General features: G+C 43.4%; 1 protein-coding gene across 1 annotated transcript in view; it reads left to right on the forward strand.

The window, feature by feature from the left end:
• The window catches only part of LOC309558466 (uncharacterized protein), an 84799-nt gene that overhangs the window by 21787 nt on the left and 37851 nt on the right, over window positions 1-25161 (forward strand). The window contains exons 7-11 of the mRNA XM_082261537.1: window positions 11268-11348; window positions 15687-15770; window positions 17388-17474; window positions 23979-24065; window positions 24148-24209. Of these exons, the coding sequence (XP_082117663.1) occupies window positions 11268-11348; window positions 15687-15770; window positions 17388-17474; window positions 23979-24065; window positions 24148-24209 (401 nt within the window). The remainder of the gene's footprint in view (window positions 1-11267; window positions 11349-15686; window positions 15771-17387; window positions 17475-23978; window positions 24066-24147; window positions 24210-25161) is intronic.

Raw genomic sequence — 25161 nt, forward strand, 5'->3', positions numbered from 1 at the left:
CGAGGCAGCCTCTGCCTACAAATAGTTGGAATCCACTGTGGCCGTGCTTCCTTCCTCCCCAGCAAAAAAAAAAATAAATACATTTTCAGGGGGCAGTGGGCCGCATTGCCTGTGGTTCCGGGCCGCAGGTTGGACATGCCTGCCTTAGAGCCTTTCTCAAGCTTTTTATCACAAAGGAATCCTTGCAATAACTTTCCTGTCTTAGGTAACCCCTGCTAATTACTATAGCTTCAGCTTACAGTACATTAGCATTATAGTCACTGTGAAGATTTTTTCCTTACATTTGAGGTCATTGGGGAAAACCCCTCCTTCCAAATAGCTAAAAGAACATTGTTGTCAATGGTTACATTTCTGAGAAATAGGGAAAGAAGTAACAACTTTGAAGACTTTTTTCCCTATTGGATGTTTTGAGCTGGGGCAAGCTCTGTTCTTGTCAGCACTCCTAGCGGTATGCCATGCAAAAGGACCTGGTTGATCTTTGAGCGGCACCTGTAATTTTTGTTGCGGGTCACAGTAAGTACCTTTCTGAGATGCTGAACCCTTAGAACCCCTAGAAACCTCTGGAGGAACATTGGTTGACAAACACCGCTCTAGAGGGATGGTTCCATGCACTGTACAAAGTGTAGTATTATGTGTTTTGTTGTGAAAAGGACACCATGAGAAAAATGTGTGTGTGTGTGTGTGTGTATAAATATATATATATATACACACACACTATATTGTCAAACGTTTTGGCATGCCTGCCTTTACACGCACATGAGCTTTAATGGCATCCTTAGTCCATAGGGTTCAATATTGAGTTGGCCCTTACCCTTTGCAGCTATAATAGCTTCAACTCTTCTGGGAAGGCTGTCCACAGGGTTTTGGAGTGTTTCTATGGGAATGTTTGATCATTCTTCCAGAAGTGCATTTGTGTGGTCAGGTTTTGTAATGGTTATTATTATTATACAGGATTTATATAGTGCCAACAGTTTGCACAGCGCTTTACAATATTAGGGAAGACAATAAAGTTACAATACAATTGTCATGGACTTGCAATAGTGTTTGGCAAGCTTACCTGTCCCTTTATGTCTGTATTAGAGGTCAGACTGCACTTCTGGTTCCTTTTTATCATCTCTCCTTCCTGTTCCTGTCCCACCCCAGGTCATCACAGGAAGTCTATATTAACCAGTGCACTGCAGGTCTGCTTTGCTGTTCAACAGTGTTTGTTTCCTTAAAAAGAAAAGAGAAGGCGCCTGGCCCTTTAAATAAAAGATTGTTGAACCTGCTGCCCTTTTAATTGTAATAAAACAATAAATAGGTATATATCATAGGTAAAAAGGCGCTGGTAATCTTAATATATCACGTGTTATAAAAATTAATAGGTGATTTAAAGTGTAATATATGTGATTAAAAATTGCTACAAATATATATATGATCTACTATTGGTGCAATTAGCAAAGAAAAGTGCATACCAGTGCAATTTCAATTCAGAAGTGTTTGTGCTTCTCAAAGTAAATTAATCCACAAAGGTGTGGATCAGTGAACCAATAAATAGATATATAAAGAATTCCATACAAAAATCACATAAGAATATATAAAAATATAAATATATAAATGTGCTCCAAGTAGTGTTTAAAAATCCAGGCAATAGCATGCAATCAAAATTGTGCTTGGTGGATTCTTATTAATCCCTTCACAGTGCTCCAGGTGCTGGGATGTGACAACCGTCAATTAAGAAGTGCTTGTGCTTCTCAAAGTAAATTAATCCACAAAGGTGTGGATCAGTGAACCAATAAATAAATATATAAAGAATTCCATACAAAAATCACATAAGGATATATAAAAAAATCACATAAGAATATATAAAAAAGTATAAATATATAAATGTGCTCCAAGTAGTGTTTAAAAGTCCAAGCAATAGCATGCAATCAAAATTGTGCTTGGTGAATTCTTATTAATCCATTCACAGTGCTCCAGGTGCTGGGATGTGACAACCGTGGCCTCTTACCAGCTAGCAGCAGGTCACAAGGACCCCCAACGCCTGTGATCCCTTTATTGGGTGGATCAGACCTCTCCTCGATTGCTTGGATCTCTGGCTCCTATATTACTCGAGTTGGACCATGTAGTCCCCCCATACACATAAAGATATAGAAGAACAAATAGCCTCCAATAGTGAAATACTGTTTTATTCTCCAAAAAACATACACTATAAGGTGACAATTAGCCTCTTACTATTTGTTGTGCCCTCCTGGCACTGGGCAATTCGGCAGTACAAAATCGTTTTTTTGGGTCTTAGGAAGATATTCTCCGGGGATCTGCAGCACCCTGTATCTCCTTTCCCCCTTTCTTTGTATTGCAGCGGTGGATGTGTATCCCAGCCTCTGTTCCGAATGCCTCTGTGTGTTACTTCCGGGTTAGCATTGACCACAATGCATTTCGCTTAACGAGCGTCCTCAGGCAGTCTGTGCTGGCCCTGTCAGTCACATCTTAAGTATCGCTATCTCTATTATGATTGGCCGGTGTTTAATTTTGCTTTTGTAGCGCCATTCATTTATTTTTATTGACATTAAGTGCCGATCTGTATATTTAACAGGATCCTGTTAAATATACAGATCGGCACTTAATGTCAATAAAAATAAATGAATGGCGCTACAAAAGCAAAATTAAACACCGGCCAATCATAATAGAGATAGCGATACTTAAGATGTGACTGACAGGGCCAGCACAGACTGCCTGAGGACGCTCGTTAAGCGAAATGCATTGTGGTCAATGCTAACCCGGAAGTAACACACAGAGGCATTCGGAACAGAGGCTGGGATACACATCCACCGCTGCAATACAAAGAAAGGGGGAAAGGAGATACAGGGTGCTGCAGATCCCCGGAGAATATCTTCCTAAGACCCAAAAAAACGATTTTGTACTGCCGAATTGCCCAGTGCCAGGAGGGCACAACAAATAGTAAGAGGCTAATTGTCACCTTATAGTGTATGTTTTTTGGAGAATAAAACAGTATTTCACTATTGGAGGCTATTTGTTCTTCTATATCTTTATGTGTATGGGGGGACTACATGGTCCAACTCGAGTAATATAGGAGCCAGAGATCCAAGCAATCGAGGAGAGGTCTGATCCACCCAATAAAGGGATCACAGGCGTTGGGGGTCCTTGTGACCTGCTGCTAGCTGGTAAGAGGCCACGGTTGTCACATCCCAGCACCTGGAGCACTGTGAATGGATTAATAAGAATTCACCAAGCACAATTTTGATTGCATGCTATTGCTTGGACTTTTAAACACTACTTGGAGCACATTTATATATTTATACTTTTTTATATATTCTTATGTGATTTTTTTATATATCCTTATGTGATTTTTGTATGGAATTCTTTATATATTTATTTATTGGTTCACTGATCCACACCTTTGTGGATTAATTTACTTTGAGAAGCACAAGCACTTCTTAATTGACGGTTGTCACATCCCAGCACCTGGAGCACTGTGAAGGGATTAATAAGAATCCACCAAGCACAATTTTGATTGCATGCTATTGCCTGGATTTTTAAACACTACTTGGAGCACATTTATATATTTATATTTTTATATATTCTTATGTGATTTTTGTATGGAATTCTTTATATATCTATTTATTGGTTCACTGATCCACACCTTTGTGGATTAATTTACTTTGAGAAGCACAAACACTTCTGAATTGAAATTGCACTGGTATGCACTTTTCTTTGCTAATTGCACCAATAGTAGATCATATATATATTTGTAGCAATTTTTAATCACATATATTACACTTTAAATCACCTATTAATTTTTATAACACGTGATATATTAAGATTACCAGCGCCTTTTTACCTATGATATATACCTATTTAGTGTTTGTTTCCTATTTGCCGTGTGCTTGATCTACTTTTCTGTGTACCGACTTTGGCTTGTCTCTGACTATTCCTGTTTGCCTGTTACCCTGACCTTTGGCCTGTCCCTTGGTTACCCTTGTCTGCCTGTTACCCCGACCTTGGCTTGCCCATCACCATTCCGTGTGTACTGAGTGGCTGCATCCCTTCTCTCCCTACGGAGCGTGACCTGGGGGATCCCAGGGGCCGCGACCTGGGCCCAGCTGCAGCCAAGTCCATCCTCACCACTATAGGCTCTGGTGAACACCTGCTGGTTCTTAGACTCCACGCCCCGGGGAATCTTGGGATCACGTTCCGGTCCATCTGCAGCAGTCTGCTATCGGGTTCACTACCTTGCGCTGCGCCCCTGCCTCCAACTGGGTGCAGTTGTCACCTGGCTACAGGTGACCTGACAACAATTCAATACAGGATTAATTGGAGGGCCCTGCTCATTAGAGCTTACAATCTAAATGGGAGGGTCAAGTGAAACAAAAGGCAATAACTGTGGGGGATGAGCTGATGGAAAAAATGGAAGTACAGTTGTTAGGTGTGGGTAGGATAGGCTTCTCTGAAGAGGAGGGTTTTCAGGGATTGTCTAAAAGCTAATAGAGTAGGGGATAATCAGAAAGATTGGGGTAAGGAGTTCCATAGGATTGGAGAGGCTCTGGAAAAGTCCTGGAGGCGAGTATGGGAGAAGGTGACGAGGGAGCTAGAGAGCAGGAGGTTTTGAGAGGAACAAAGAGAGCGATTTGGTTGGTATTTTGAGACTAGGATAGTGATGTAGCTGGGGGCTAAACTGTGGATGGCTTTCTAAGTTGTTAGTATTTTGAATTTAATTTGTTGGGTGAGCGGAAGCCAGTGGAGGAATTGACAGAGAGGAGTAGCGGACACTGAGTGATTGGTAAGGTGGAGGAGTCTGGCAGCACCACTCGTGATGGATTGAAGGGGGATAGCCTATGCAGAGGTAAGCCAATGAGAAGGGAATTGCAGTAGTGGAGGCGGGAGATGACCAGGGAGTGAACTAGGAGCTTTGTTGTGTCATTTGTTAGAAAGCGGCGTATTTTGGAGATGTTGCGGAGGTTAAGGCAGCAAGATTTGGACAGTGATTGGATGTAGGGCTTGAAGGAGAGTTCAGAGTCCAGGAAAACACCTAGGACCTTGGCATGCGGGGATGGGCTGATAGTTGTGCCATCGATATTGACAGAGAGATCAGGGGAAGGGGCACGTGGTGGAGAAAAAATTATAAGTTTGGTTTTGGATAGATTGAGTTTGAGGAAGTGGTGAGACATCCAGACTGATATGTCTGATAGTAAATTAGTGATACGTAAGGAGACTGAGGGAGAGAGCTGAGGGGTGGATAAATAGATTTGGGTATCGTCAGCGTAGAGATGGTATTGGAAGCCATGGAAGACTATCAGCTGACCCAGAGAGGAGGTGTAGATTGAAAATAGGAGGGGTCCAAGAACAGAACCTTGGGGGACCCCAACAGAGAAAGGAAGAGGAGAGGATAAAGTAGAATTTTAAGTAACGCTAAAGGTGCGGTTGGATAAGTAGAAAGAGAACCAGTGAAGAGTACAGTAACGAAGACCAAAGGCATGGAATTTTTTGAGGAGGAGGGGGTGGTCAACCATATCAAAGTCAGCAGAAAGGTCCAGGAGTAGGAGTACGAATAGTGTCCATTGGTTTTGGCCGTTAGTAGATCGTTTGTTAGTTTTGAGGCCGAAATCCAGACTGAAGGGGATCAAGCAGGCTATTCTCGGCAAGGTGGTCGCACAGTCAGTTGTAGACCAGACGTTCAAGGAGTTTGGATAAAAAGTGGAGCAAGGAAATAGGGCGTAGATTGTTAAGATTGGTTAAGTGGACGTTAGCAAGTAGTTTATTAACCTCGTCTATAGTGGCGGGGTTGAATGAGGGAAGTAGTGATCGCACCTGTGGGCATAAAGCTTAAGCATGGAAGGTATCTGAACAGCAGTGATCTCCTCACGAATTGTATCAATCTTCTGTTTGAAGTGGTTGGCAATCTCCTGGGCAGTGAGTGAGCCAGTGGGTGGAGGCAGTGGAGGACGAAGTAGAGAATTAAAGATAGCGAAGAGTTGTCGTGGGGCGGGATGATAAGTTGTTAATGAGAGTGATAAAATAGGTCTGTTTGGCAGTGTGGACACTGGAATTGTATTTTTGGAGGGCAGATTTATATTGGTTGAAATTTTTCTTAGACCTAGTCTTGCGCTATAGGCGCTCAAGAGCACAGCTATGCTTTTTCAGACTTCTAGTGTTATCTGTTTGCAAAGGTTGAAGGGGTCGGGGCCTGATTCGATGTGTAGTGAGGGGGGCCAGTGTGTCTAGGGAGGCTAAAAGTGAGGCATTGTAGACAGAAGTGGCCAGGACAGGGGTGCGGTTTTGTCATAGCGGTAGTCAGTAGCAGAGTAGAGAAGAGAAGGGTTGAGATGGTGTAGGTTTCTACGGGTAACTGTAAGGCAGTTGGAGGGAGAGGAGTTGGAAGAGAGGGAGAGAGTGAAACTAATAAGGTAGTGATCAGAGAGAGGGAAAGAGTTGTTTGAAAGGTTGTATGGAGTGCATAGGTGGGAGAAAACAAGGTCAAGGATATTGCCTTCAGAGTGAGTAGAAGCATGTATCCATTGCTTCAGGTCAAAGGAGAAGGTTAGACTGAGAAGTTTGGAAGTGGTAGGAGTGTTAATAATAATATGGATGTTGAAGCCACGGAGAATGATTGTGGGGATTTCGGCAGAGATAAAGTAGGGTAGCCAGGCAGAGAAGTCATCAAGAAACGTTGGTACTGGTTAAGGGGGGCGTTAGATCACAGCTATCCTTAGAGAAACAGGGGAGAAAAGACAAATGCAGTGTGCCTCAAATGAGGAGAGTGACAAAGAGGGAGGTGGGTGAAGTACATGAAAGGTGCTATGTGGGGCTAGAAGGATCCCAACACCCCCTCCCTTGCGTCCACTGGTTCTGAAGCAGCGAGTCCAGAGAAGACCACCTTGGGATAGGGCAGCAGAAGACGCAGTGTCGGATTCATGAAGCCAGATTTCGGTAATGGCGAGTAGATTAAATGAGTTAGAGTGAAAAGGTCATTGAGAGAGGTGAGTTTATTATAGACAGAGCGGGCTTTCATAAGAGAGAGGGAGTCTGGTCTTGGGAATTAGAGAGATGGGATTTAAATTGTGCTGATTGCAGCTGCAGCCAGAGAGTGCAGGGTAATGGGTGTGTTGAGTACAGGTAAATGATGGAGGCCCAGGGTTTAGGGATATGTCTGCAGAGGTTAGGAGAAGCAAAAAGGTGAGGGAGGTTTTGTAATGGTTGGATGAGAAGGCCTGGTGCTCTAAGAAGAAGGTCTCTGCTCTAATTCATCCCAAAGGAGTTCTATTGGATTGAGGTCAGGACTCCATGTCATTATGGACCTTGCTTTGTGCACTGGTGCACAGTCAGGAAGGAGTCATCCCCAAACTGTTCCCACAAAGTTGGGAGCATGAAATTGTCCAAAATGTCTTGGTATGCTGATGCCTTAAGAGTTCCCTTCAGTGGAACTAAGGGGCTAAGCCCAACCCCTGACAAACAACCTCATACCATTATCCCCCTCCACTAACCCCCCCCCCCCTTCCATGATTTGGACCAATGCACAAAAAAAAGTCCATAAGGACATGGATGAGTGAGTTTGGGGTCGAAGAACTTGACTGGCCTGCACAGAGTCCTGACCTTTGGGATGAATTAGAGCAGAGACAGCGAGCCAGGTTTTCCCATCCAACATCAGTGCCTGACCTCACAAATGCACTTCTGGAAGAATGGTCAAACATTCCCATAGACACACTCCTAAACCTTGTGGACAGCCTTCCCAGAAGAGTTGAAGCTGTTATAGCTGCAAAGGGTGGGCCAACTCAATATTGAACCCTACGGACTAAGACTGGGATGCCATTAAAGTTCATGTGCATCTAAAGGAAGGTGTCCCAATATTTTTGACAATATAGTGTTATTTACTGTATGTATATGCATTAGAAATTACAGCTAATTCCAATGTTAGATTCAGATTAGAAACATAGAAACATAGAATGTGTCGGCAGATAAGAACCATTTGGCCCATCTAGTCTGCCCAATATATCTGAATCCTATGAATAGTCCTTGGCCCTATCTTATATGAAGGATAGCCTTATGCCTATCCCATGCATGCTTAAACTCCTTCACTGTATTTGCAGCTACCACTTCTGCAGGAAGGTTATTCCATGCATCCACTACTCTTTCAGTAAAGTAATACTTCCTCATATTACTTTTAAACCTTTGCCCCTCTAGTTTAAAACGGTGTCCTCTTGTGGTAGTATTTCTTCTTTTAAATATGCTCTCCTCCTTTACCGAGTTGATTCCCTTTATGTATTTAAAGGTTTCTATCATATCCCCTCTGTCTCTTCTTTCTTCCAAGCTATACATGTTAAGGTCCTTTAACCTTTCCTGGTAAGTTTTTTCCTGTAATCCATGTACTAGTTTAGTAGCTCTTCTCTGAACTCTCTCTAGAGTATCTATATCCTTCTGGAGATATGGCCTCCAGTACTGCGCACAATACTCCAAGTGAGGTCTCACCAGTGTTCTGTACAGCGGCATAAGCACTTCCCTCTTTCTACTGCTTATACCTCTCCCTATACATCCAAGCATTCTGCTGGCATTTCGTGCTGCTCTATTACATTGTCCTCCCACCTTTAAGTCTTCTGAAATAATTACTCCTAAATCCCTTTCCTCAGATACTGAGGTCAGGACTGTGTCAAATATTCTATATTCTGCCCTTGGGTTTTTACGCCCCAGGTGCATTATCTTGCACTTATCCACATTAAATTTCAGTTGCCAGAGTTCTGACCATTCTTCTAGTTTTCCTAAATCCTTTTCCATTTGGCATTTCCCTCCAGGAACATCAACCCTGTTACATATCTTTGTGTCATCAGCAAAAAGACAAACCTTACCATCGAGGCCTTTTGCAATATCACTTATGAAGATATTAAACAAAATTGGTCCCAGTACAGATCCCTGAGGTACCCCACTGGTAACATGACCTTGTTCTGAATGTTCTCCATTGACTACAACCCTCTGTTGTCTGTCACTCAGCCACTGCCTAATCCACTCAACAATATGGGAGTCCATGTTCAATGACTGTAGTTTATTGATAAGTCTTCTATGTGGGACAGTGTCAAAAGCCTTACTAAAATCTAGATATGCAATGTCTACTGCACCTCCACCGTCTATTATTTTAGTCACCCAGTCAAAAAAATCTATAAGATTTGTTTGACATGATCTCCCTGAAGTAAACCCATGTTGTTTTTCATCTTGCAATCCATGGGATTTAAGATGTTCCACAATTCTATCCTTTAATAGGGTTTCCATTAATTTGCCTACTATTGATGTCAGACTCACTGGTCTATAGTTGCTCGATTCCTCCCTACTACCTTTCTTGTGAATGGGCACGACATTTGCCAATTTCCAATCTTCCGGGACGACTCCTGTTACTAATGATTGGTTAAATAAATCTGTTAATGGTTTTGCCAGCTCACCACTAAGCTCTTTTAATAATTTTGGGTGTATCTCATCAGGACCCTGTGACTTATTTGTCTTCACTTTAGACAGCAATCTTAGAACGTCTTCCTCTGTAAAGACACATGCATCAAACGATTCATTAGTCATCCTTTCAAGTGGAGGTCCTTCTCCTTCTTTTTCTTCTGTAAAAACTGAACAGAAGTATTCATTAAGGCAGTCGGCTAGCCCTTTATTCTCTTCTACATACCTTCCGTCCTTTGTTTTTAATTTAGTTATTCCTTGTTTTAATTTCCTTTTTTCATTTATATATCTGAAGAATGTCTTATCCCCCTTTTTCATAGACTGAGCTAGTTTTTCTTCTGCCTGCGCTTTAGAAGTTCTTATAACTTGCTTGGCCTTTTTCTGCCTAATCTTGTAGATTTCCTTATCTTCATTGCTCTGGGTTTTTTTATAATTACAAAATGCTAGCTTTTTATTTTTAATGATTTGGGCCACTTCTGCTGAGTACCACAGTGGTCTCTTCCTTTTTTTGCTTTTACTGACAAGTCTAATGCAATTTTCTGTTGCCTTCAATAGTGCACCTTTTAAGTAGTCCCATTTCTCCTGGACTCCATGTAATCCGTTCCAGTCTGATAAGGACTCATTTATGACTAATTTCATTTTTGAAAAGTCTGTTTTTCTAAAATCTAAAACTTTTGTTTTTGTGTGGTGTGATTCTTTCACAGTTCTTATATTAAACCACACTGACTGGTGATCACTAGATCCCAAGGTTTCGCCTACAATGACATCATATACCGAATCCCCATTTGTGAATACCAAATCCAAAATGGCCTCCCTCCGGGTTGGCTCCTCAACCACTTGTTGCAGAGACAACCCCAGTAGGGAATTTAGAATATCTGTACTCCTGGTAGAACTTGCTATTTTGGTTTTCCAGTTTATATCTGGAAGATTGAAATCTCCCATAATGATAACTTCTCCTTTCATTGTCATTTTAGCTATTTCTTGACTTTCAGTCCCAAGTTGAACCTAAATTTTAGTGTTTTTTTTTTTTTTTTTTTCTCGATTTCCTAAACATCTTCTGGGAGAAAGAGGCCAAAGGCTTTTTCTGCTCTTTAGCTGCTTCTGCTGTTGGCTAATCACTCCTAGATTGACTGCCAGTGCTGCCAGGTTTCCACCCTACTGTCTTACAATCTCAGATTGGCTTTCTTTAAAAGGAAATGGCTCAGGCAAATTTTTGGTCCCATTATGATATCAGGAAGGGCTTCCAAAATTAGTTTGAACAATTTTCATAATTTTCTGTTTCTGAAATTCACAATGGTTTAGGCCTGGTTTGGATTTGCATTGATTTCAATGGAACTTCCAGTCCAAAACTTCAGAACTTCAGAGTTTTATTTTTTTTTTTAATGCAGCAAAGTGTAGTTCACTCATTTCTACCAAATATTTCTATGTAATTTTATTTGGCAATTAGGAGAACTACCATTCTGTTTTGGCTTTTTTTGGATTTTTTTTTTTTTTTTACTCAGCTTTGCAGTAAAAAGTATATATATATACACAATTACAATGATTTGTCTATTATAATCCCTATAAAAAAAATATCCGAAAGATGAAAAATGTTATTGTACAGTCTCTCTGTAATCACCTTTAGCTTTTTACAATAAGAACCCACCAATCCATTCCATTTATATACATTTAGGCAGACTGTCATATTACAGTCCAACATCTGGCTACCCACGTAGCCACAGGCCCTATTAAGATGCCGTGGGTTGGGTAGAAAGGGGTAAGGCTGATTGTACAGACTACAATGTTTGTGATATATTGGTATATATTGAGTTATATTGTACTGAGATGTCTAATTTTCTTAGGTGGATCCATTAAAAAAAAATCACCTGAAGAAAATCTGGATCAACATAATCCATACAGTCTACCACAACCTGATGGCACAGGTAGTCTTCCATTTCTTTAGAAGAAGAGTATATAAAAATTGTATCACCACCATAACATTTTTCTGCATTTTAAGTTAATTATTACAAGACACAAAGGACCTGATTATCAGTTCAAAAGGGGTTCTCTTCAGAACCAGCCATTAAGCACTGATAGGCTATACAGTATACAATATATGCAAATAAGCAGGTCCAAACATGGGGAACATGACTGCAGTCACAGGCAGTTTATAGAGTCGTATTCCCTGCAAAGAAGCCTTCATGGGCCCAGGGATACCAGAACTTTCTGCTTCCCCATTATTGGCATTATAGATAATCTTCTGCTTCCTCTGAGATAGAACTTTCTTTTGGAAGCATTACGGCTGAAACAAAACACAGAATATGACAGGGCTGCCTGGGTCCAAGAATGAAATGCTGCCCCCTCCCAAAAAAAAAAAAAAAAACATGCCCACCAAAAACACCCCACATCCATTATTTTTATATCATGATAATTAAAATTAAAATTAAATTTATCAGGAAGTCAGATTTACATGCAACAGCACCTTGTCCATTTGCAAAATATGGCATTCCATTATGTTCAAATCCAAACCACAAACTCCATATCAAAGACTCCCCTCATTATAGACCATCCCATCACAGATTCCCCCCCCCCCCCCATTCACAAACTCCTCTCCTTCACAGTCTCCCCCCTATCACAGACTCCTCTAGATCACAGACTCCTCTCCATCACAGACTCCTCTCCATCACAGTCTCCCCCCATCACAGACTCCTCTCCATTACAGACTCCTCTCTTCTCAGAGCCCCATCATAGATCACCCCTCTTACAGACTACCCTCCCATCACAGACCCCTCCCCATCACAGATCCCCCCCCATTCACAAACTCCTCTCCTTCACAGTCTCCCCCTATCACAGACTCTTCTAGATCACAGACTCCTCTCCTTCACAGACTCCTCTCCATCACAGACTCCTCTCTATCACATACTCCTCTCCTTCACAGTCCCCCCCCCCCATCACAGACTCCTCTCCATCACAGATCCCCCCCCCCTATTCACAAACTCCTCTCCTTCACAGTCTCTCCTTCACAGTCTCCCCCTATCACAGACTCCTCTAGATCACAGACTCCTCTCCTTCACAGACTGCTCTCCATCACAGACTGCTCTCCTTCATAGACTCCTCTCCTTCACAGACTCCTCTCCTTCACAGTCTCCCCCTATCACAGACTCCTCTAGATCACAGACTCCTCTCCATCACAATCCCCCCCCCCATCACAGACTCCTCTCCATTACAGTCTCCCCCTATCACAGACTCCTCTCATCTCAGAGCCCCCCATCACAGATCACCCCTCTTACAGACTACCCTCCCATCACAGACCCCTCTCCATCACAGATCCCCCCAACCCCAGACACCCCTCATCACAGACCCTCCATCACAGTCCTCCATCGATATCACAGACTGCCCCTTCCATAAGATCGCAGCACTCCCCCTCCCATACCATATTTACACCAGATGGGAAGCATTGTAGGACTGGAAAAGGGCGGGACTTTTCATATGAAAGCCAGGTGATTGATTGCTAGGACCTCCCTATTGTCTAGTAACCAATCACCCGGTTCTGAACTTTAAAGTTCCTGTCCTTTGACTGGACTTGTCATGCTTCCCATCTTGTGTAAATAAGATAGGGGAGGGGGAGTGCTGTGATCCTATGGAAGAGACAGACCTGCCGTGCCACTGGGACAGGTAGAGGAAAGCTGTACATCTGATCTGGTGCCGGCAGTGCGCACCAAACTGCTGGAAAAGAAATCTCCTTGGGCATCAATTTGCTGCCCCTTTCAAAGTGCTGCCTGGGTCCATTGGACTGATGGTAGGGCCGGCCCTGTCAAATGAAGAAATCAGTCAGTAGCATCAATCAATGCTTCTGACTAACAGCCTTTTAATGGTCCACTGAGGTCTGTGTCCATGATTTGCCCATAACCACCGGCTGGGTAGCAGAAGTGCAGAGGAGCCCAAGCTTCATCAACACCAGATAAGCAGATGTGTGTAGAGAGAGACTTATTTTGGGCTTTCTTCCTAAAACACATGTTCGTTAACTATATATATATGTATTAGAAATTAGAGCTGATTCCAAAGTTAGGATGATGTTAGATTCGCACTGACTTTCAGTCACAACTTGAATCAGATTTCAATGTTTTTTTTTTTTTTTTTTTTCTTTAGAAATTCAAATTCCCTAAAATCTAAGGAAAGAAAGGGACCAAGAGTATTTTCTGCCCTTTAGCTGTGTTTGCTGTTGGCTGATCACCACTAGCTTGATTTCCAGTGCCACCAGGTTCCACCAATCTACCTTAAGCCCTGTACAAACGCACAGATTGTTGGCCGTAAATTGTCAGCCAACGTCCGATCGGCCGATTGTAGGCTTGTTAGTATGATGCTTCCGACAACCAACTGCGACTTTTCGGCCGAAAAAAATCTGGTGTGCAGGCTATAAAATTTTTGTTGGCCAACAACAGAACGGCCGATTGTTCCTCAGTCAGTACAGATTTCGGCAGACAAAAATCAGATGAGCAAGACTGGGCATGCTCAGAGAAGAAAAAACACAGGGAAAGTCAACCATCACATGACATCACTTCTGAAGTTGGTTTTTGTTGGCCAACAAAAGTCCAGTGCAAGTCTAGAGCACAATTCAACCAACAAACAACACTGGACAAAAGACGGCCGATCGGTTGGCCAACAATCTGTGCGTGTGTACGAGGCTTTAGAATCCCTGGTTGGATTTTGTTGGATTGAAGTGGCAGATTTCTGGTCCCATTATCATATCAGGAAGGGCTTCCAAAATCAATTTGAAAATATTTTATAGTTTCCAGTTCTGTTATTCACAAATTTTGGAGCCCGGTTTGGATTTTTATTGATTTTAATGGGCTTTCTAATCGGAAAATGTTGAATTTCAGAGGTTTTTTTTTTTTTTTTTAAGGTGTTGCAAACCACACCTGAGTTCACCCAGCTCTACTAAATATGTCTATTTAGGTTTTTATGTGATTAGATGCACTACCATTCCATTTGGGTGTTTGGATTTTTTTTTTGTTACTTTGTTTTGCAGCAAAAGGAGTATATACAATTTTATACCTTTCAAATTATCCTAAACGTTATCGATCTGATTGTACAATCCCTCTTCGATCACCTTTTAGATTTACTAACAGATTTTTAGAATGAGGGCCCATCAATCCAATAACATATGATATGTTAGGATAGGATTCCATCTGTTCTAACATGACTGTGCACCAGACCAGTGCACAAAACAAGGTCCATAAAGACATGTCCTGACCTCAACCCAATAGAGCACCTTTCTTTCAGGCAGACCGTCATATTACAGTAAATCTAAACTCTTTTCACCCTTGTATCACATATGTGTAGCAGCAAAGAGGGTGCACTTTAAAGTGATTGTAAAGTCTCGTTTTTTTTCTTATAAAAATAAAAAACATATCATACTTACCTCCTCTGTGCGGTGAATTTGAACAAAGCAGCCCAGATCCTCCTCTTCTCAGGTCCCTCTCCTGTGATCCTGGCCCCTCCTTCCTGTTCAGTGCCCCTACAGCAAGCAGCTTGCTATGGGGTCACCTAAGCCGAGTCACAGCTCCCTGTGTCCATTCAGACACTGAGCCCCAACTCAGCCCTGTTCTCTCTCTCTCCTAATTGGATAGCTGACTTTGATTGACAGCAGTGACAGCCAATGGTGCCGCTGCTGTGTCTCAACCAGTCATGAGGGAGAAACTCGGACAGCTGACACACTTGTGTACATCACTGGACAAAAACTTTTAGACGGGCACCTTAAAGACCACAACATAGAGGGGTATACAATGTACGGTTAACATCAAACACACACACATCATAGGTTGAACTGGATGGACTGATGTCTTTTTTCGACCTCACTAACTATGTAAGATGGGGCCCAGGTAAGTATTAGGGGGGTTGCTACACCCAGAAGGCTTTTTATCTTCTGAATTTACAACCCCTTTAATGCCCATATGCCACACTTATGCCTCCATGGGCAGCAGAGCTTTCTGTGCTGAGAGTATGCCCATTGCATGCTCCTAGCACAGTAACCCAGCTGACTTGGTTCATAATATAGATCAGGAATCGGTGGGACCAGCTTCCAATCATGTGACGACAGTGACAGCCAATCACAGTGGTCACATGACCTGATCCTTCCTGACACTGGGGTGCAGACCCTATTAGGGATGCCAGGGTTGGGTGGGAAGAGGGTAGGTTGATTGTACAGACTGAAATGTATGTGTCAGCTCATGGTTTGCCAGTGAAGAGTTATATTATAGTGAAATGTCTGTTTTTCTTAGGTGGATCATTGGAAAAATTACCTGAAGAAAATCTGGATCAATACAAACATCTTCCATACCGTCTACCCCAACCTGCTGGCACAGGTAGTCCTCTTTTTCCTCTGAAGAAGAGCTTAGAAGAACTTAGTATATACAATTTCATACATATCAAATTATCCTAAATCTTAACCAATTGTACAATCCCTCTTCCAACACCTTTAGATTTACTAACAGATTTTTAGAATGAGGGCCCTTCAATCTAATCAGGGGTGTAACTGCAGGGGTTGCAATTGTAACCGGGCTCCATGCTCTAGGGGCCTGTGTGGCTCCCCTGTACACCTGGATAGGAGGGGCGGCGGGGGCAGCATGTAGAGAAATCACTGTCCTCCTTTTTCCTCCTGTAGCTGCAGGAGGAAAATGGAGGAGATTGGTTCCTCTGTATGCTGCCCCCGCCACTCCTCCTATCCAGTTCACTTGTGTTCTGCTGTCTCTGGGCCCCTGTGTGCTCCCCTGGTCCCCCCCCACTACTGTACTGCCCCCGCCACTCCTCCTATCCAGTTCTCTTGTGTTCTTCTGTCTCTGGGCCCCTGTGTGCTCCCCTGGTCCCCCCCCCCACTACTGTACTGTCCCCGCCACTCCTCCTATCCTGTTCACTTGTGTTATGCTGTCTCTAGGCCCCTGTGTGCTCCCCTGGTCCCCCCCCCCCACTACTGTGCTGCCCCCGCCACTCCTCCTATCCAGGTTCACTTGTGTTCTGCTGTCTATGGGCCCCTGTGTGCTCCCCTGGTCCCCCACTCTACTGTGCTCCCTTCCCTCTCCTGCCGGATGCTGCAGGGGATGTTTCACAATAGAGAACCCAGGAAGGGATCAGTAAATATGTAATTTACCAGCTCCTTCCTTTTCTGAATGGACAGAGTCATAGTCAGTGACATTGTAAAAAAAATAAAATGATAAAAAATAATATAATTAAAATACCAAAAAATAAAAACTTCTGACACCAGTGGGTGAACTTCCAGGATCGCAAAGGTCACACTTGCGAGCGGGCCCTAGCATTCCACCACCGTGGGGAGGCCACAAAATGGCAGGAAGGGGGCCCACTGCAGAACTTGTGAAAGGGACCCGCTGCGGGACCATAATAAGGGGCCCCGCAATGAGAGTAAAGAGCCCCAGGATCAGTGGGAAGAGTCCCAGTCTTGAAGGGAAGGGCCCCGACCAGGGGTCCAGGAGGCCCTTCATGGTTTCTTGCACCGGGGCTCTAAAGGTTCTAGTTACGCCTCTGAATCTAATAACATAGTTACAATAAGATAGACCATCATATTACAATAAATCTAAACTCTTTCCACCCATATAACGCATATGTGTAGCAGCAAAAAGGTGCACGTTAATGCCCACATGCCACGCCTATGCCGCCATGGGCAGCAGAGCTTTCTGTGCTGAGAGCACGCTCATTGCATGGTTCCAGCCCAGCTACCCAGCTGTTTTGGTTCATAATATAGATCAGGAGTCAGTGGGACCAGCTCCCGGTCATGTGACAGCAGTGACAGCCAATCACAGTGGTCACATGACCCAATCCTTCCTGCCACCGGGGTACAGAGATCCTATTACGGGATGCCAGGATTGGGTGGGAAGAGGTTAGGTTGATTGTACAGACTGCAATGTATGTGTCAGCTCATGGTTTGCCAGTGAATAGTTATATTATAGTGAAATGTCTGTTCTTCTTAGGTGGATCACTGGAAAGAAAATTACCTGAAGAAAATCTGGAACAATACAAACACCTTCCTTACCGTCTTCCACAACCTGCTGACTCAGGTAGTCCTACATTACTTCTGATGAAGACCTTAAAAGAACCTAATACCATACCAAACATATTGTTCTGCACTTTTAACCACTTTACCACCGGAGGATTTTGCTGTCTTACGTCCAGGCCACTTTTTGCGATTTGGCACTGCGTGAGTTTAACGGAAAATTGCGCGGTCGTGCAACGCCGTACCCAAATGAAATTGACGTCCTTTTTTTCCCACAAACAGAGCTTTCTTTTGGTGGTATTTGATCAACTGTGCGATTTTTACTTTTTGCGCTATAAACAAAAAAAGAACAAAAATTTTGAAAAAAAAAACAATATTTTTCACATTTTTTTATATGAAATTCCCCATCCAAAAAAATGTAAAAAAAATCAAAATTTTTTATAATTTTTGGCCAATTTGTTTTCTGCTACATATTTTTGGTAAAACAAAAATGCAATAAGCGTATTTTGATTGGTTTGCGCAAAAGTTATTGCGTTTACTAACTAAGGGAAAGATTTCTGTCATTTTTGGTGGGTTTTTTTTAACGAGTAATGGCGGCGATCTGTGATTTTTTTTTGCGGGACTGCGACATTGCGGCGGACAGATCGGACCCTTGACTGACATTTTTGACACTTTTGGGGTTACCAGTGACATTACTACAGTAATCAGTGCTATATATATGCACTGTTACTGTAAAAATGACACTGGCAGGGAAGGGGTTAATTTTATTGGAGAGGGAGGGGTTAATGTATGCCTGGTGCTTACTGACGTGTGTGGGGGGAGGTGACTGAGTGACACAGGGACAGATCTCAGGTTCAGCTATGCTGAACCCTGTAATCTGTCACTGTCTGTCACTTAGGAGATCCGCTCGCTTTGTTTACACAAGCGGGCGGATCTCCAGACTCGATTCTCCGACGATCGGGGAAGAGCAGCGGCGATCGCCGCTGCTCCTCCCCTGGCCTGACTCCCGCTGTGACTGAATACAGCGGGAGCGAGCCTCCGGCGGCGCGTGCGCGCCGCCCACAAGAGGAGGAGTCCAGCGACGTAGGTCTACGTCGCTGGATGATAACGAGCCACTGTGCCGCAGTAGCAGCAATGTGAGCGGGGGTAAAGCGGTTAAATAGATAGTAGAAGACACAAAGGTCCTCATTACCAGTTCAAAAGGGATTCCCTCTAGAACCAGCTATACAGTACAGACAGGCATACGGGCCTATAGCTTTCTTTATATTAGCCTGTATGCCAAGCCTCTCAAACAGGAGAAGGAGACACTTTTAAAAGGGGTAGAAAATGCCATATTTATTTAGGTATATAGCATATGCAAATAAACAGGTCCAAACCCAGGAACATTATTGCAGTCACAGGTGGTCTGTTTAACAAGCAATTGTTCTGCAAGTTTGAAAATGACTTGCTAAGCTATTGCTAGACTTGCCAGGCTTCACAATTTTGTTTCACAATTGCAACAACTCTGCATTGCATGACTCCGGATCAACATTCTTTGCAGATGTAGCACCCTTCCAGGTAGGTGCTAGGTAAAAGCATTTGTTTGCTTCATCTGCTTATCAGGGGAGCCTGATCAGTAGTTTTGCTTGTTGCATGTGTCCATGTGTGATTCACTTGGTCTGAGGGAGTGTCCCCACTGTATCCAATAGGGGAGCCTGTTGGACAGTGGAGGAAACGAAACAATGAAGAGGGGGGGAAGCCGCTCAGGTGTGTGTTCCAGACCCGGTGCAGGTCAGATCCGTCATCCGAGAATAGAAGAAATCAAAAGGTTTCTTTATTCCTCATAAATAAAATAGACAGACAGTGTGAAAACAGACCTGTCGGGTTAACGCGTTTCACGACGCTGTAGGTCGCTTACTCATAACCACACTATTTATGAGGAATAAAGAAACCTTTTGATTTCACCATATACCCTGAGTGCGGTCTCAAACTTGGATTTCTTCTATTCTCGGAGGACAGTGGAGGAAACCCAGCCAGTGACACACAGGCTTTTGTGGCTGTCCCAGTGGGAGGGCACCACCACAGTGCATCCTGGGATTGGTCATAAAAGCCAAGGGCACATGTGCCAGGGTGTCTTTGGGCAGGAAGCCAGGTCCCTGGAGGAGGGTGACGGCTGTCTCTCCTCCTGTCAGAGTGGAAGGTGGACACAGGCGGTCGGCCTAGTGGACCAGCAGGTGCGGTGCTGAGCTGGGAGGTCCAGGATCCTGACAGTGGAGAAAGAGGCAGAGCTACCTGAGGAAAAACAATGTTTGTGACTACCAGGGAGCTTGCCAGGGGTCTGCCCAGGAAGGGGACCACTCCAGTGAGGGTCAGTGGACAGAAGTTAGCACACACAGCAAATGAGAAAGGGGGTGCCAAGTCTAGGACCCTGAAGGTTCAATATTACAGGATCATTTTCACCATCTTCACTTCAGTGGCAGAGTGAAGCAGCGGCCTTGCCGCATACTCTATAGTTATATGTCCTCTACATTGTGCATAGTTCAAGTTGGAGTATCCCACTCATCCCTTCTCCTATCCAAGTTCTAAAAACAAAAAACACAAAAAAAAAACCAAATCCCCTGGACTGTTCATTGACTGAGCCAAGTGTTAAAGTGCTAAGAGTTTACAGACCGTTGCTATGGGTAACCCAGGGGAATCCATTCTCAGCAGCTCCCAAGGGGGCAGTGCTATACAAACATTCTGCAAGTCTAATAACACGTGTTGACTAACAAAAGGCATTTGACTGGTATAAATAGCGAAGGACTGAGTTTAGGGTAGCAGAAGGGCAATTGCCCCTGGGTCAGTACTAATAGGACATGTTGGCCCTGAGTGGAAACACATCACCATTCAAACACTGATCAGAGACAGACACTCAGTCAGTGACACATGCTGGCAATTTCATAACTCCCTGTTTAGAGCTACAGTCATGACACCTGGCAGTGGGAAATTTCCCACAACCAATTTCCTTTGCAGTTCTGAGATGTCAGGTGGTCAAAGTAAAAGCAAGCTGATGGTGGAAGATGTGTAAAGGTGTACCATGATAGACTTTGATTTTTAGAAACAGCTTTCAGCTTGTTCACCAAGTAATGGGACACCTTACACTTTACACACTTTCTTTAGCCCACAAAAACCCGGATCTCCCCTTAACCACTTAAGCCCCGGAAGATTTTACCCCCTTCCTGACCAGGGGTTTTTTTGCAATTTTTCACTGCGTGACTTTAACGGACAATTGCGCGGTCGTGCGATGCTGTACCTAAATGAATTTCACGTCCTTTTTTTCCCACAAACAGAGCTTTCTTTTGGTGCTATTTGATCACCTATGCGATTTTTTGATCATGCGCTATAAACAAAAAAAGAGCGTAAATTTTGCAAAAATAACAATATTTTTCACTTTTTTTTATATGAAATTCCCCCCAAAAAAATGTAAAAATCAAAATTTTTTAACATTTTCGGCCAAATTGTTTTATGCTACATATATTTGGTAAAAAAAAAAAATCGCAAAAAGCGTATTTTGATTGGTTTGCGCAAAAGTTATCGCGTTTACTAACAAAAGGAAAGATTTTTGTCATTTTTGGTGTTTTTTTTTTAACGAGTAATGGCAGCGATCTGCGATTTTTTTTGCGGTACTGCAACATTGCGGCGGACAGATCGGACCCTTGACTGACATTTTTGACACTTTTGGGGGTACCAGTGACATTACTACAGTAATCAGTGCTATACATATGCACTGTTACTGTAAAAATGACACTGGCAGGGAAGAGGTTAACTGTATTGGACAGGGAGGGGTTAAGTGTGTCCTAGGGGCGTGATTCTAACTGTAGTGGGACATTGCTATTGGTGTAAAAACAGAGATCAATGGTTCTACATAGTAGAACCGTCTGATCTCCATTTTTACACAGGGGAGAATGACAGGCGGCTTGTTTACATAAGCCGCTCTGCCTTTCTCCCTCTCTACCGACGATCGTAGTGTGACCGGCGGACATCGGGTCCGCACTCCTCCCTGAACGAGCAGAGGCGGGCGCGCGCTCGCCCGCTATTGGCTCAAATCACAGTGACAGGCGAGCGACGTAGATCTACGTCACTCTGCCTGGCCGGGGCCGACTGCCGCAGTAAATATACTGTGCGCAGTCGGCAACCGGTTAAAGGACCAGTTGGTTTTGCTTCACCCCTAGGCAAAAGGTTGCCAGTTCTCTGGATATAAACAGGGATCACATCTCTCCAGCAACAGTCCCTATGTTTGCTGTGTAAGGTTATTATCCTTTGGGGCAGTCACCATTAAAGATCAGTTGAAATGATTGGATTCTGAGTGACTAATCCATCTATAATCCCAACCAGTGTAAGCTGGACCTACTGCCAAATGACACCAATGCATCTCCCTGTCCCATTCCGTTCCTTCAATGTCATGAAAGGTAGTAGAAAGGTAGTTCTCATGAGTTTTTGGTTTTGGTGCCTCACACCAGGTAGTTGGGACTTTATGGGCAAGAGTAAAGCAAATAGTATGGTATAAAAATCAAACAATTTATTTAACTATTTACAGTATAATACAGGATTTTTTGTCAATGGGTGAAGGCCCAATGTGTTGGAGGTGCAAAAGTATAGAAAGGTAAGTGACAGGTGATAATGGGTGACTTTTAACAGGACATTTTGCTCTGTTGTTCCATATATCTTTGGAACTTGGTTCAGAGGAAAGGTCCAATGGGTTATCCTATGCGTTTCGGCCGTATAGGGCCTTTTTCAAGGATTTGTCACCATTAGAGTTGAGCGGACACCTAGATGTCCGTGTTCGGAGGGTTCGGCCAAACTTGAAAAAAAAGTCCGGGTCCGTGTCCCGGACTTTTTTCGAACTTTACCCGGACACCGAACCCCATTGAAGTCAATGGGGACCCGAACTTTCAGGCACTAAAATGGCTCTAAAAAACCAATGGAAAGGGCTAGACTGCTGCAAATGGCAGAAAAATGTAGTTAAGACCATGGCAAGTGCTCTTAAAAAAATTCCCCTTTAAATTTGTAATTTTTAAATAGCAGATTAGAACATCAATCTGTAGTAAAATATAGCTGAACGCTGCACACAACAGACTGATAAAAATATTTGTTTCTCCCTCCTCCTCCTCCTCAGTGGGCTCAAGTGAGGGCAAAAAGATTGTTCACTGCACCACCCCCCACACAGCAAAATCGATGTAGATCGCTAGCGGACGATTGTTCTGTCCTGTGTCTCCTAATCTCTCCCTGCCTAATCTCTCCAGCCTGTCCCTAAAATGCTCAAATAACTTTCCCTGCCTACACTCCGACCTGTCCCTACATTCTTTTCAGCACAATGTTGTTTTACCCTGTCTGTCCCTAATCAGCAGCAGCCAGCACGTATGATGTGTGCTCTCTCCCTACACTACAGCAGACTGATGCACCGCGCTGTGTCTCTCGAGCTTATAAAGACCTGGGTCACATGCTTCAGCTGGCCAATCACAGCTCCTAATACATTAGTAGGCATGGCTGTGATGGCGCACACCAGTTAAACGCTTGTTGATTGGCTGTTGAAAGCCCGCCATTAAAAGCGCGCCATTACATACAAAACAGGAAATAAAATTACCGAACATGGATTTTAAACCCGAACATACGGTAAAGTTTTTGGGTCCGTTTCCGGGTAACAAAAATCCAATTATCCGGTACGGACCCGAATAATACAGTCCGTGTTCGCTCAACACTAGTCACCATTTCTTTAAATAATAAATAATAGAGATGAGTTATTCTTAAGCCTCCTATTTGGAGGAAAAAGTATCATTTTTGAAACCATAAAAAATGAGTAAATAATAGCTGTGTTGATATGGGTAATAAGTGGTTAAATTAAAGAATATATTTACTTGGGCTAGACAAGTAGCGTTTAGCCGTGTTGGTGGTCAGTCACCCATTATCACCTGTCACTTACCTTTCTATACTTTTGCACCTCCAACACATTGGGCCTTCACCCAGTCCCAAAAAGCTTGTATTATACTGTAAATAGTTAAATAAATCGTTTGATTTTATACCATGCTATTTGCTTTACTCTTGCCCATAAAGTCCCAACAACCTGGTGTGAGGCACCAAAACCAAAAACACAATTCTACGGGACGGTGGCAAAGAACGACTATAGGGCTCCACTGAGATCAAAAAAACCCCTTCCAGGTAGTTCTCATGAAGCACTGAAGATCCATTATCCTGGTGTGGTATCTTTAAACTGAGCCTATCATGTATTTCGAAGTGGGGTATTCAGGCACTGGGCTGATCCCTCTCTTCAGGAGAGATCAGAGGACTAACGCCTTTATATTTGGTAATTGGAACAGCTGTCTTAAGATGTCAGTGGTTCCTGTTAAAAGAGGGAAGTATTTTCTTTTTTTTTCTGTTATTTGTTATATCTATAAAAATGTAGGTAGCTAGAAGTCTTACTGGATGGTAGGGCAGCTGGGGGGGGGGGGGGGGTAGTGTTACAAGGAGCATATGGATGTGGTCATATTGAATGGCAGGGTGGATTGGGTCTTGTCAGTGAAGAGTTTCATTGTGAAATATCTGCTTTTCTTAGGTGGATCATTTAAAAACCAATTACCTGCACCAATTTTGGATCAATACAGAACGCCTTCATACCGTCTACCAAAACCTGCTGGCACAGGTAATCTTCTATTACTTCTGAAATAGACCCTATACAAGCTTCTCACCTCTATAACATAATTTCTTCTTGCACTTTCACATAGCTAGTAGAAGAAAAAGGAAGACCTCATTACCTGTTGAAAAGGTGTTAATCCCAGAACCTGGGGTAGTTAGGGGGGTCACATTTGCTGGTAGCATAACTGGGGGACCTATTGGATATAGTATCCAGGGCAGCTTGGGGTAGCTTTTTGATGGCTGGGTAGCTGGGGGGCCTTATGGATAACAGGGCAACTGTGGGGATCTATTAGATGACAGAGTAGCTGTATATCCAATTGGATGACAGGGCAACTGGGGTGACCTATTAGATGGCAGGGCAACTAGAGGGTCCTATTGGATGGCAGGAAAGCTAGGGGTTCCTATAGTATGACTGAGCAGCTAGGGGTCCTTTTTGATGGCTGGGTAGCTGGGGGGCCTTATGGATAACAGGGCAACTGTGGGGATCTATTAGATGACAGAGTAGCTGTATATCCAATTGGATGACAGGGCAACTGGGGTGACCTATTAGATGGCAGGGCAACTATAGGGTCCTATTGGATGGCAGGAAAGCTAGGGGTTCTTATAGTATGACTGAGCAGCTAGGGGTCCTTTTTGATGGCTGGGTAGCTGGGGGGCCTTATGGATAACAGGGCAACTTTGGGGATCTATTAGATGACAGAGTAGCTGTATATCCAATTGGATGACAGGGCAACTGGGGTGGCCTATTAGATGGCAGGGCAACTAGAGGGTCCCTTTTGGATGGCAGAGTAACTGTTGGTCTAATGGGATAACAGGGTAACTGAGGTGTCCTATTAGATGGCAGGGCAACTGGATGGTTCTACTGTATAGCAGAGTAGATGCGGGTCCTTATGGATGGAGTTTCCTATTAAGATATTCCTATCATATCCTATTAAGAAAATGTATAATCCCTGTGTCAAAAACTACCAGCCCACAGAGCCGGGTGCTAGAGTTTATCAATACATTGGTTACTTATTTTCTTTCTGTCTAACAATGATTTTCTAATTCAGTCTAATCATTCACTCAGATATCATTCAATAAGTTATCGTTCACTCAGCCAGGTA

Source organism: Pelophylax lessonae (assembly GCF_965119305.1).
Source record: "Pelophylax lessonae genome assembly, chromosome: 6".
Lineage (NCBI taxonomy): Eukaryota > Metazoa > Chordata > Amphibia > Anura > Ranidae > Pelophylax > Pelophylax lessonae.